Genomic DNA, 14259 nt, shown 5'->3' on the forward strand with positions numbered 1-14259 from the left:
GCCACATAATCATATGTGCAACATAGCAGTTATACTTTAAGATATCTTTTTGAAAAACAATGCTCAGTACTCCTGCCTACTAAGACCCTACACATATTTAACTACAAACTAGTCTGATGCTTCCATACCAAGGTACGAGGGGGTAGAATATTTCAAAACTACCAGGAGGCAAAAACATAAAGTTTCTATTTCAATGTGTCTCTTTGCCAGTCACTCGTGAGGAGGCACACTTGCCACTCAGAATTATCTTAGGGTATTCAGATTTATAAACAGGACTACCTTAATATATTTTGCTATGCTTGCCAACTTTAGAGGCCCACAATACTTGTTATTCTCTGGAATTGTATACATTGGTTTTACATTATTACTATAGTGAATCCTAGTTTGTTTTAATGGGATTCAGGAGTTAGCTTAGCCTGTGGCTTGCAGACTCATGCCCCCGTCACCCAGTGACTTTTACCCTACTTAGCTTGCTCTGTTTTAGCGCATTTATATAATTAACTCTTTTAAGATGGCTGCCTTGTTTTGACTTAGGCCCATGTTTTGATTTTCCTTATCAGTGCCACTGCGCTAAGGCGTCAAGATCAGGCAACAAATACAAACAAACTGGATGTGTTCGAGTTAGGTACTTTCCCTCTTCACGCTTTCGAGGGAATTGTTTATACTAATTACTGTCCCAAGCACGCCTTATTATCTATTGTTTGGGAACAAACCTTTGTCAGGGGTCCAAGCAGATCTGTATATATACTCACTTTATCAGATAGTTAGAGGGATTCCAACCAGATGCCATCGCTGCTATTGATGCGGCATGTCTCCTTGACACTGACCCAGTCTTCGTGTTCCTCTGGAGTCTGAGCTAGAGACCTCATTCCAAGGTAACGAGGGTTGGGGGCTCTTCTCATGGACATGGCATTGGCAGATTGGGGTTTACCATACCTAGCTCTCTTCTAGCTTAGGGGTTAGGCCTACATGCTAGGGTAAGAGGACATATCGCACACTCCATGTTATTTTGTGAAATTGCAACATGGTGGGTGTCTTTGTATTAATGACTCTCGTCTTTACTATTCTGTTTCTTGCGTTGTTCATTATCTTAATCATTGCAGCCCATGCAACTTATCGCAGATTGTAGTTCTACTAAAATAAACCTTGTTGAAACGTTACTGCATCTTCTTCATTGCCTGTGTGTGATTGAGACATGTTGTTGATGTGAGAAAGGGGTAATAACCGTTTAACCATGACGCTCCCTGAGATGTCACCCTTTTGAGTCCATACGTAAAGGCTGCCACAAATCACCTTTAACAGTTTTGGGTTTTTGGTGAGGTACTGCTTGTGAGCTAGAAGGGTTGGGACGACAGTTGCATTTTGCTGTAGGATTGGCATAGCCGCCTACAAACATAAGTACTGACATCCTTAAACCAGCAGTCTTGCCTGGAGCAAAAGTCCAACTATGACATTACTATGGAGATCATAATCAGCATGTACTCCCTGGATTCTTATCTGTAAAGTCCTGTTGCCTGTTTCACAAATACATACAAATATTGTATATTTTTTAAGAAAGATGGACATAATTGCCAGGGTTACTGTCTTGAAAGTATGCCCAAATATGCACCTGGAGAATGTACTATGTATTCGTCCTGGTCAATCTTCAAGGCACAGTGATGTTTTAACTGTATATTTAGAAAAAAGTAGCCTTGGACAAGGTGTTATTTTAATTATCAACACATATTTGTTAGTGCTCTGTTATTGTACTGTACCTATTTAAAAGCATGTCTGTTACTTAAAAGTGTATTATATTATGATACTATGTACCTCACATTTCCCACCTCACATTTCCCTGTCCCTATATTTACTCTCCTTTTTTTCTATACTAAATATTCTAGTACTTGTAGGATTTGCTTACCCTGTTGCACCAGTGGCCTTGAGCAAAGGAAACTATCGGAGTGGCTCATGCTTGAACCCTCTCTCGTAAGATTTGAAGGTGGGTGCATCATGTTTACTGTTCTAATGAAGACCCCGCTTGGCTACATAACTCTGGTTGAAAAGTTGACTAATCTAAATGTTTGGACTTCCTTACAGGAGACTCTGCCTTCACAAAGATGTATAATAATTCTTACATGCATCCTCTAATACAAACTATGTAATTGACAAACATTGTTCTGTTACTTCCATTTTGAGTTGTTTTCATTCATATAATCTCACATGGTCACAACTCACATACATTGCCTTATCACATAAATTATTGGAACAAATTCATTACATCTAAGAACTGTTGTCACTGGAAAACAATGCTTTATTAAATAAATGTAATAATGTCTACTAGAACTTTACTATTAAATTTCAAGATGGATTGTGTGCTTGTCATTTGAAGATAATAATTGACCAGAGAGGACTAAATCAGTGTTTATACGCATGATAAATCATGATAATTAAACAACATCTGCACACTTTACGTACTCTGAGACTTGGAAGAAGTTTGCAGCAGCCTTCCCATATTACGTTGTGGTCATAAGAGCTGTTCTCTTCACTCCAGTTCCCCAACTGATATATTCCTCCCAATGTTACAAGTTGGCTCCTGCAAGACAAGAAGAGGGGAACATTGTTGGTCTATATCCCAATCATGGTTAAATCTTCTGATACAGGTGATAGAATATGTTTTACTCTAGCAACCAAGTTAGAGCCATCCTTTGTTTTTGCTACAGTGCTCGCAAGTCATATTCTAGTGGAGACTCAAAGGCATTACCACAGCCAAAGTACTTCTCCAGTGCCCCAAACTTAATGATTTGTATTTCATTTCACTGGCCACAGCGTTAATACAACGTATGTGTTTTGTAGACTTCAAGGGAACACTTAACAGCATCCCAAGTGATAAACTATGGGTCAAACTCAAGCAGTGGGGAATTCCACTTAATTTATTAGAAGCCATCAAGATGTTCTACACAGGTACCTGGGTTAAAGTTAAGGTCGATGACGGTACCCACTTATCAAGAGCAGTCAGAACATCTATTGGGGTAAAGCAGGGTGTTCTCGCACCCCTCCTTGTGTCCCCTAGACATGGAGTTAGTGGGACTGGAGTAGGTTACCTGTGCTTGTATACATGATTAATCAGTGTTGCTGCTCTAATTTCTTCTATAAACTTGATGATCATATAAAACTAACATCCATTTTATATCACGTCGTATGTGGATTTATTCAAATATAGCATTGGTCCATGCTTGGACTAGAACATTAAATGTTGATATTTATCTATATTGAGGGAATTATCAAAATGAGTCCTCCTTGAACATTTATTATATTAGATTGCTTGGAGAGGTAGCCACTGCTCAGGGAGGAGAAGCCTAGATGGAAAGGATAAAGATAATTGTTTTGAGATTCCAACAAAAGAGAATGAAGTGAGCCATCAAATACATATGGGCTAAAAGAATGAAAGAGGGAGAGAGAGAGAGAGAGAGAAAGAGAGAGAGAGAGAGCGAGTATCCACCCACTTTGCTACATCAAACTTTAGGATTTCAAGCAACGTGTTGTGAGAAGATTGACGCAGGTAGAGAGGAAATATACTCCTTGACTTGTGATTGGGAAAATGTGAACAATGCTGCATACAACCAAATCTCATGTTAGTCTTTTAAAAAAAACTTGCAATAGGTGCTATTTATCGCACACAATAAATAACATACCTAAAGGAATGTTTATTTTTCTATTCTGGTAGGGGAGGCACTCTCTATTCCAAACTTCTTGTTCCTTTACTTAATAGTAAGATTGTTGTTAAATAGTCCATCAATTCTGTGGTTCAAATATCGAACAAATGCAGTTGCCACACAGTTTAGAAATTCTTTTTTTAACTAACTCATTATTCCTAAAATAGTAGTCTTATATAACAAGCACTTATGCCCACGGATTTCTATTGTACCTGGAACTTTTCCAAGGCTGTAATACTTAACATATCAACAGCTACAATACACTGAAAATATTACAAACTTACATATCCACCCATTAGAAAATTGGTCAGCCTCATGAATTCTCTGCACTTTAAACCTATTTGCATTGTTTGCATTCCTTGTCACAATGTTAGTTCTGGATGTATGTTTTTTTGTTCTCAATATTTTTATGTGCACATACAAGACTCCACCTTGGAAAGGCTATACATATCAACATGCAGAACTAAAAATATCATGATTAAATGACAGACGAACATTCAGTATCTTAATATGTCTTGCACATAGTATAATAATTAAACATTTCCTTATATTGTGACTTTGAAACTTTTAACACTTACTTGCCTATCCAGTGCATTAAATAGTCCAAACTATTATTATCCTATTTTAACTACTGTATTCAACAAACCAGTTTTCAATTTCTTTGTGACAAATGTAGTGTTAAAGTGTTAACACACCTGATTCTAGTGTGTTTAAGCTTCTACTCTGTCACTGTCATCACTATTCTCGAATTGCATTACTAGAATGATATATAAAGATTCAATATTCAGTGAAGGATAATATTTATGCACCCATATCTAACAGAATATGAAAGTTCTTTATTATTTATTTTCACACTGCTTTGTCTCTTATTACCAGGGGCATGGCTTCCATTGGTGCAGTGCACCAGGGTCCAGAAGCCAGGCACTGAATCCTGATTACTGCTGTGTTTTATCATTCAAACAGCAGTCAGGGGTCCATTTCTATCCGTGTTTAGGGCCCAAGTCACACTGACTGTTTGTTTCGTATAGTTTTCTAAATATTATGCTTTTTTCTTGTTTCATGTAGTTATACAAATATATTCAAATGTAAATAGTATGAATACCTGAAAAAGTAAAAATAAAATCATCAAGATAATGTATGGCCTCAGATATGATCTCTTCTCTTGTTAGCTGACGTAACAACACATATCGCATTTAGATGGCCTCTTTTTTCCCCACAAAAAAGGGTTTACGGACTTATGTAACTTGTATATATACGTTCTCCACATCAATGGAAATTCAGTCAGGCCCTATACCATGATCTATTGTTTACAGGAATATGGGAAAGCTTCCCTTTGTCCAACAAACAGTACGCAACCCATGTGAGCATTCTGCATGTACTGAGCTTACGTTTCTTAATACAACTCCAATGAGTCATTGCATTAAAAGTCTGCATAAGATTTAAATACCAAAGTCTACAAATATATAGGCTTCTCCCTGGACTACTAGGTGAAAAGACACAGACAATGAACAACATTAGTTATGGTCCACATGGTGAACAATGTAACCATCTGCCATATTTGCTGGCTTATTTATATGCCCTTATAAACCCTGTAAGCATCTGATTGTAGTGTGTAGTGCTGCAGATTCACTTGCTATGCATACTCCTGCCATCTAATGTTGGGCTCAGACATTTGCAAGTTGGTTTTCTTCGAAGTAGACTTTTTAGACGCAAGGTTTAAGGTGACTTCTCCCTTACCTGGCAATGCTGAAGGGCATGCCTCCATGTTAGATCATTTTTCGAACAATGGATGAGAGTAGAATGAAGTGGTGAGAGAATTCAGTGTAGTACACATATGTAGTGTAAGAAAGAGTTTAGTGAAGAAAGTGACGAGATATGTGATCAGAGCCACATTTTCTAAGTAGGATGACAGGAGCATGTGAATCCACAGACCTACGTGCTATGTATGAACAGATGCTTACGGGGTAAGTAACATTTACCATTTGTAGCAAGTTTTGCAGGCAATACACAGGCTCTGCATAGACTGTAAAGCAGTACCTTTGCATATGTGGTGGGTTGCATGTAGATGATCCAGATGTTCTAAATAGGCTCTGTAGATCCATCTGGCCAACCATAGCCTATTGTCTTGTTAGAATATCCACACAACAGTCTTTAGTGAAAACTTGTGAGGCTGACTACTTCACTGCTTTACATATGTCAGCTAGGTGGGATATTTCCCAAGAAGGGCACAGTTGCAGCCTCCTTCTGTTTAGAATGTGATCTTGGTTTGACAGGGAACTTCTGTTGACCTTATTATAGCAAGTCTGATACATCTTACTATCTATGTAGCAGTGCCAGCCTTATATATGGGATGGCTCTTGTGTGGTTTTACAAAGGCTACAAATAGCTGGTTTGTTCTACGGAAAGGCTTGGTTCTGTTTATGTAACATACAAGAGTACATTTTACATCCAGAGTGTGGAAAGCTCTCTCTGCAACCGAGTCTGGTTGGGAGCTCCACCTTAGGGAGACATGTAGGGTTAGTTCTGAGTACCATCCTGTCATTGTGAAACTAAACTAAGGGTTCTCGTATAGTGAGAACTTGCAACTCACTAATGTGTCTAAGAGAAGTTTCTGCAATGAGAAAGGCCCCTTTCCAGGAGAGGTTCTGAAGGAAGCAAGAGTGTAGTGGCTCAAAAAGGCAGGCCATTCTAGTGAGGAATATTTTAACATTGTATTTATGGGGGCCAGGGGTATGCTAGGAGGCATGAACTGTTTGAGACTTTGTATGAAGGCTTTAGCCAGGGGTATGAGGAAGAGGGAGGAATGTTCCTTTTTTGTTTTCATTTTAAGCTGCTATGGCTACTAATTGGAGTGGTATGGTGGTATAGGCTAGACCTGACATCTGGAGCTGTCACAAGTAGCAGATGATATCCTGGAATACAGATTTTAGTGGGCCCATGTGTTTGGAAATGTAGTAATGGACAAACCTTTCCACCTTGTAGCATTGGAGTCTCATGTGGTTGGTTTGCAGGACTGTAAAATACCAATGAACTCCTGCAGGAGATGCAGGTAACCAAACTGTAGGAACTCAGGTTGCTAGATTGAGCTCTTGGGGATCTTGGTGCCTGATCTGTCCTTGGTTCCTGGTGAAAAGTTCCATCCTGGCGAAAAGTTCCATCCATCTTGTAGACTGGCTGACATCTTGCGGAATGCTAAGTACCAAGTCTGTCACCTCCATGTGGGAGGCTAACAAAATGAAGGTCTGAGCAGTTTTCCACATCCTCTACACTACGAATGAAGAAACTAAAAAATGAAAGCAAAGATCCCGGACCCAGTTAGCCATAGTGCATTGCCCATTGACTGTGGGTATCTGAAGATAAACCTTGGGCATTTTACATTCTCGGGGTGACAAAGAGGTCTATGTGTGGTGTGTCCCAGCATTGGAAGCAGTGGGCAGGACCTGTGAGTGGAGTTGTGACTCATGGACTTAGTGGGTCGTGCTTAGCAGGTACGCCAAGTCACTGTCCACCCCTTTGAGGAACTCTGCCGTTAAAACAATCCAATGATGGAGTGCCCAATACCAAATGGTTTATGCTAACAGGGAGAGAGAGGGAGAGTGTTTGCTGGCTTGTTTTGTAGGTAACAATGGCAGTCATTTTATCAGTCCAGACAGGGACTAAGTTGCTGCAAATGACTGGAAGGAAGGGACTGAGAGCAAGGCGAATCATCAAGAGCTTGAGGTAGTTGATGTGATGGTCTTGCTGTTGAGAAGACCACACTCCCAGTACTGTGATCGGATTGAGATGACAGCCCCAACCAACCTGAGAAGTATCCTTGGTAATAGTGACTTGCGGATTTGGGTGCCCTAAAGGCCTGCCCTACCACAGATTGTTGCTGCTCCACCTCTGCAGAGATTGATGCACACTAGCCTTTACCAACAATAGGTCCTCCATCTGACTCTCTGCCTGTAACAGTTATGGTGAGAGGCATTGCTGTAGAAGCGCATGTGTAGTCGGGCTTAGGTCACAATGGTGATACACAGAGTCATCATGGCCATGCAGCATATAACTGTTCTGACTGTGGGAGGACGATGAGGCCGAAAAAGAGTTTTCAGCTACTGGAAAGCTGAGACCCTATGGGGCAGGGATAGGCTTCGCCTGTAATCAAATTAAGTACCACTCCTATGAAAGGTTGAATCTGAAGGGGTTGTAGCTGTGATTTGGTGGCATTTACGAAGAACTAGAGGCTGTGGAGACGCCAGATGGTGACTGTGTATGGGCTGGCACTGTTGTCTGATTGCAGTCTCGATCAGCCGATCATCCAGATAGGGGAGGATGCAAATTTCTCCCTCCCTCAGGTGGTCAGAGACCACTGCTAAGTACTTAGTGAAGACTTTTTGGAGCAGTGGTAGCTCCGAACTGAAGTACCCTGAACTGGTAATGACAGACACCACAAAATTAGCGTCAGAAAGTGTGATGAATTGGGATGTTGAAAAAGGCATCCTTGAGGTCTAATGCTGCCAAGTAATCACCTTGTTGAAGTAGAGAGATTACATCTTGCAGCGTCACTACATGAAAATGTTCAGAGAGGATGTATTGGTTGAGGGCCCTGAGGTCCAAGATAGGCCTGAGGGAGTCATCTGTATGCATGGTGAAATCTGTACGGTGAATAAACACCTTGATTTATTCCTCTTTAGACAAATTCTGTCTTTGTTCCACATGGGGTCCAACGTTCATAGGTTCCGTTTGGTCCATATGATTTTCACCTTTCTGTCTCAAACAAACCAAAAAATAAAATTATGCCTAAACATTTTGTTATCCTGTGTGCCCCCCAGGCTACCTGGTTCCTCCTAGTTTCAATAGTTTTCCCTCCCTATCACCCTAGCCATGTAACCAGGCATCCACCTGTGTGAGCCACGCCCTTCCAGGAGTGTGGAGGGGGGGACGAGTTCCTCTTTGATACAGTATACTAGAGGCAGGCATTAGAGCTGAGAGCGGGGCCTCAACTCCTCTTCTCTGGCTTTCTGATTGTGAAAATTCCCATGTTTCCAAATAGGCCCACAAAGGCCCATTGTTGTTTTTTACATTTAGAGAAGGCTTGTACGCAAACTGTCACATGCTACCTTACTGGCAGACTATATTTACAAGGTTGCCTTTGACATATTTCTTTAGGGTGAACAATTTGAACCCTGGTTAGTATGCAAGGTCAGTAAAGTAGAAGTTCCTTTTAGCAATTTTGTAAATATTTTTCATTTTGATTTTAGTATTTGATAGTGCATTAAAGAACTTTCTGTTTTAAAACGCCAGCTGGACATGGATCTATTGAGTGTTAAAGCTGTGCATTACTGTGTTCTGTATTTCAAGCCCATGGGATCTCCTTGGGCCAGCCTTGTGCTGCTCTACCTATTTATCATTACAGACAAGTGTTAAAAGGGGCATGGGAACACCAGAGATGGAAACCCCTATTTGACACAGTTGGGGCTAGTAACTTCTGATTACCCATGGACGTCCTGACTGGGATTCTTCAAATAAAACAGGAATGGGCTTTACATTGTGTACTCTCTGATAAATACAGTGGGAAGCATTTTCACACTGCTAACTCCTTGACAAACACCATGGGAAGGGACTTCGCATTGAGAACCTTCTGACAATGCAGTAGGAAGGGTTTTTACTCTGTAAATTCTGACAAAAACAGTAGAAAGGCGTTTTACATTAATCACCCTCTCTTGAATACAACAGAGAGGTTTATTACATTATGAATGCCATGGAAACCGACATAGGAAGGGGCTTCACACTGCAAACTCTATGACAAATACAACAGTAAAGCATCACTGTGAACTCACTGACAAAGGCAAAAGCAAGAGGCAGGGGACAGAAGTCCCTTGTTCGGTCTGGGCACAGCAAATACCAGACGGTACAAGGAGACTATGGGGGTAATTATGAACACGGCAGGAAACAGGGTCGACTGCTGTGGCGACGGTGAACAGAAGACCGCCATTGGTGGTAAACAGAATCCCACCATATAAAGATGCAAAAATTAGAATCCTCCAAAAAAGTCCCAGCCACCAGTCACCGCCAGGACCTTGTCGGCGGAAATGCAGGACCTCCCACCCTGCCACTGCCGACTACACAAACTCCCCACCCTCCAAATAATGATGCACAAATCTTTGCGGCGGTCAGTGGAAGCCGAACAACAATTGGCGGTACAGACCGCCACGGCAAGCAAGTGGACCCCACAGTAAGAAATGCACACATTGGTAAGTCTGAAACCCACACACCTGACACACATCCACAACACTATAAAACACTCACAGACATACCCCACAGTCCTTTGCAATGACATTAGGACAACTCATACAGAGAACCCCAGAAGCAGACACTGAAAGTCACAATACACGATACATACACACAACCACACAAGAGCACCCTCACCTAGATCCACACAACACACCACTCACAACACACACCATGACACCCCCCAAACACCCACGCTTCACAGAAAGGGAGCTAAGGACCATGGTGGATGAGATACTGAAGGTCGAGCCACAATTATTCGGGGCACAGGTCCAGCACATATCCATCGCCAGGAAGATGGAGCTAAGGCAGACAAAAGTGAATAAGGTCAATGCAGTGGGACACCATTCACACACGAGGGACGACAAGAGATTGAACGACCTGCGCAGGAAGGTGAGGTCCATGGCATCCCGGCACAACACTGCAGTCCAGAGACTAGGGGAGGACCTCCACCAACACCACCTGACTACACTGACTGGGAGGAAAAGGTACTGGCCATCCTGCACCCTGAGGGACTCACTGGAGGAATGGACTTGGGTAAGTCGTCTACAATTACCCCATATCCATCACACCTGTAATGCATGCACCACCCACCCCTCCAACAGCCACCAGGACCACTACCCCACCCGCCCCACATTCACAGCATCCAGTTACCCTGCATGCCCACAAACCCACTAACAGACCCACATCCGTCCCCCTATGCACAGCCACTTACCCCTGCAAGGAATCACAAAGGCACTACACCACCCACAATGCACCTCCACATCCTAAGCAAAATGCAATGGCAACCTCACAAAGGCACCCAGCATGGCCCAAATGTGGACAAACCTGCACAAAACAGCCCAGCCCTATGCACCCATCCGATTATGCAATTTTAACAGACATGTCCTTTCCCCCCAACAGGCACCACCACCCATGCCACCCTGGCGGACAGGACAAGGAGTGGCAGTGCCCCACAGGGAGACAGAGGCACCACCCAGGACACTGGAGAGGGAACCCTGGACATTGATGAACAACCTGGCCCCTCACACAGTCCTGGACTGTCACCATCCAGCAGCCCCACCAAGGACACCACTGATACCCCTACCACCCAGAAAACAACATCAGCCCAGGGCAACCGTCCAAACACCTGTGTATCCAAGCCACAGACTGGTGGTACACATGGACAGAGGCCACAGTCACCCCCTACCAACAGGCAGGAAGACGATGGCCCCAGTACAAGTGGTACTGCCAGACCTGTGCAGGGGACACAGGCACAGGGGGCTAGGCCCAGTGGGAGGGCATTAGTGGCCGGGGGGGGGTACAGGATGGATGCTGCAGCCCAGGACGTGATCTCTGAGGTCCTGTGAGCATACCACCATACCCAGGACAGATTGGCCCAGATGGTTTCCACCCTGGAGCAGAGTCAAAGGATGCAGGTAGCACACCACCAAGAGGCCATGGAGCAGTGTAAACTGCACAATGCCACCATGGCCACCATAGCAGGTGCGCTGCTGCACCTTTCCCCAACACAGCCTGAGGCCCCCACAGACCAGGAAGCCCTAGCTACAGGCCAAGATACAAACCAGGCAACAACATCCGCAGCAGCAACTGGACTTGTGCCACCATCTCAGGACACACAGGAGACCTGAATCTCAACACGTACAGGCCAACACCAGGCACCCAAACGGTCCTTTAGGCCCAGATATGGGACAGGAACACCAGCCAAGACCAAGGCCCCCTCAAAGAAGTGACTCTGGCAAGAACTGTCCTCCAAGTGTGCCACTGAACCAACATCCACACCAGTAAAAACAACCCCAAAAACTGGAAATGATAGATGGACATACCACTACTGCCAACAAATGCTGCGACCATGTAGCCATATTGGACAACCACCAGTAGCCCACTCCCATCACTGTAAACAATGTAATCCCTGCACCAAATAAACCACCAGTTCACCAATTATAATGTCGAAACAAATGGAAGTATGGATGCAATTGTCTTATAAATCATTTATTCTTATCTGAGTAGCAGGAATTGCACCCCACGCATAACATGTGGTTATGCCAACAGAAATGTCAAACAATTCTACCATAATGTTACATGTCCTATGCAAACCTGGTCACAGTGACAATGTCTATAGACCCAACACCCCCCGGGTGAAAAGGCACACTTACAGTATGCTGCACAGACAGCAATCTAATCGAATAGTCCCACATAGTTACTGGAAGTAGAGTTGTATCAGTTGGTTCCTGGAATGTACATGTTACTCCTCCTCATCATCACCATCACTCTCATCCCCTCTCTGAGGAAGCTGGTCTGGATGTACAGCACCCTCCTCCTCCAAGAGGGGGGTAGAATTCCTCACAGCACGTTGTGCAGCATGCAGCAGGCCACCACTATTCTACACACCTTTTCAGGCTCATAGGCCAGGGATCTGCCAGAGATATGTAGGCAATGGAATCTAGCCTTCAGGAGACCTATTGTGCACTCTATCACCCTCCTAGTTCGTCCATGGGCCTCATTGTAATTCCTCTCGGCATTTGTCCTAGGATTCCTCACTGGTGTCAGGAGCCAACGCATGCTGGGGTAGCCAGAATCACCTGAGAAAGGGGGCAAAACAGGACTGTCAATGACAACCCTCAGTGGCAGACAGCCTGGCTGTCTGCTATATGCCAAAAAGTGTCAGACACACCTACCTATGATCCAACCTCCGTCCCCTTGTAGTTGTTCCATCTTGTGTGGCACACTACTGTTCCTCAGCACAAAGGAATCATGGACTGATCCAGGGAACATGGCATTCACATGTGAGATGTACTGGTCTGTGGTACACACAAAATGAATGGTCATGGAGTGAAAGTTCTTCCTGTTTTGTACACCTGTTCACTGACTCTTGGGGGGATGAGAGCAATGTGGGTTCCATCGATGGCACCTATCACATGGGGTATGTTGGCAAAGGCATAGAAGTCTGACTTTATGGCAGGGAGACCAGCACTTTGGGGAAACCTCACATAGGACGGCAGGTGTCGTACAAATGCATTCAGGAATCTTGACAGTATTATGCTAAACACTGGCTGTGAAAAACCTGCACCCATGCCCACTGTCACTTGAAATGGGCCGGTGGCCAGGAAATGGAGTGCAGAGAGCACCTGCACTTTAATAGGGATGGCATGCTGATTCCGACTAGCCGGTCTCAGTGTTGGATCCAGTAATGCACAAAGTTCATGAATAGTAGCACGAGTGAGTCTGTAATTGATAATGATGTGACGCTCCACCATGGTCCGCAAATCAACAAGTGGTCTGTTCACTGATGGAGCCCTCCCTCGCCACAAGGGCCTGTACCTAGGAGGAGTATTGAACACATGTGAGGAACACACATACATCTGCCCACAATGTTTCCTATTCAGCACAGCTGGTATGATTGTCGACGACACATATGCATAGTAGGTGTTACACTGTAGTAACGTCCTCAATGATACATCAGGACTGTTCAGGTGAGTAAATGTATATTTGTTCATGCCTATTGGTGTTTGGGGACAATAGGGCCTACATGGGGCAGATGAGGATTTAACAACTGCGTAGTTCAAGCCAAAATGTCTGCCCCCTGTAATACAGACATTTTGTAGTGGAAGTGACCTCATACCGCTAGTGGTTGATGGAATAGCATAAGACGGTGTTTACTGCCGCGCGCCAATTCATTGGTTAACATGGTTGTAATGGGGATTATTAGCGTATCATAATCACCACCGGCGGTGATGGTGCACACCGCTGCGGTGCGTACGCTAACTTGTCACCCCAACTTCACTTGACTCCCGGATCTCGTGCATGCAGGTACTCCACTCAACTTCACTTGACTCCCGGATCTCGTGCATGCAGGTACTCCACTGAGTGTGCTGCTGTGTCCTGCCTCTGGTCATGGAAATGGCACGTGTGGCAGGGGAAAGGGCCCCAGCCTTCACCAACGAGGAATTGGAGAAGCTCGTGGACGGGGTCCTGCCCCTGTACGCCAAGCTCTATGGTCGATCAGAGGTACAGGTGAGTAGGAGGCTTGGGGGGCATGGATGTGTGTAATGGTGGTAGATGGCTGTAAACATGTGTGCACATTTGACACTGTATAATCCGGGTTCCTGACATGCTGCGTGTGTGTTCTGTTCTGCTGTTATAAATGTCTGTCCCATAGTGGACGTGTAGCCAGATGTATGTAATGGCCATTGTCTGACCTCTGTGTTCCTTTTTTTGTGTATCCCATATAGGTCAGCGCCCATCAGAAGAGGGGACTATGGTAGGCTTAAGCCAGGGAGGTGCGGACTCTGGG

General features: G+C 44.1%; 1 protein-coding gene across 5 annotated transcripts in view; it reads right to left on the reverse strand.

The window, feature by feature from the left end:
• The window catches only part of DAO (D-amino acid oxidase), a 180347-nt gene that overhangs the window by 26376 nt on the left and 139712 nt on the right, over positions 1–14259 (reverse strand). For all 5 annotated transcript variants that reach the window (XM_069214774.1, XM_069214775.1, XM_069214776.1 and 2 more), the window contains one exon: positions 2455–2572. In XM_069214774.1, the coding sequence (XP_069070875.1) occupies positions 2455–2572 (118 nt within the window). The remainder of the gene's footprint in view (positions 1–2454; positions 2573–14259) is intronic.

This window comes from Pleurodeles waltl, chromosome 11 (assembly GCF_031143425.1).
Source record: "Pleurodeles waltl isolate 20211129_DDA chromosome 11, aPleWal1.hap1.20221129, whole genome shotgun sequence".
Classification (NCBI taxonomy): Eukaryota; Metazoa; Chordata; class Amphibia; order Caudata; family Salamandridae; genus Pleurodeles; species Pleurodeles waltl.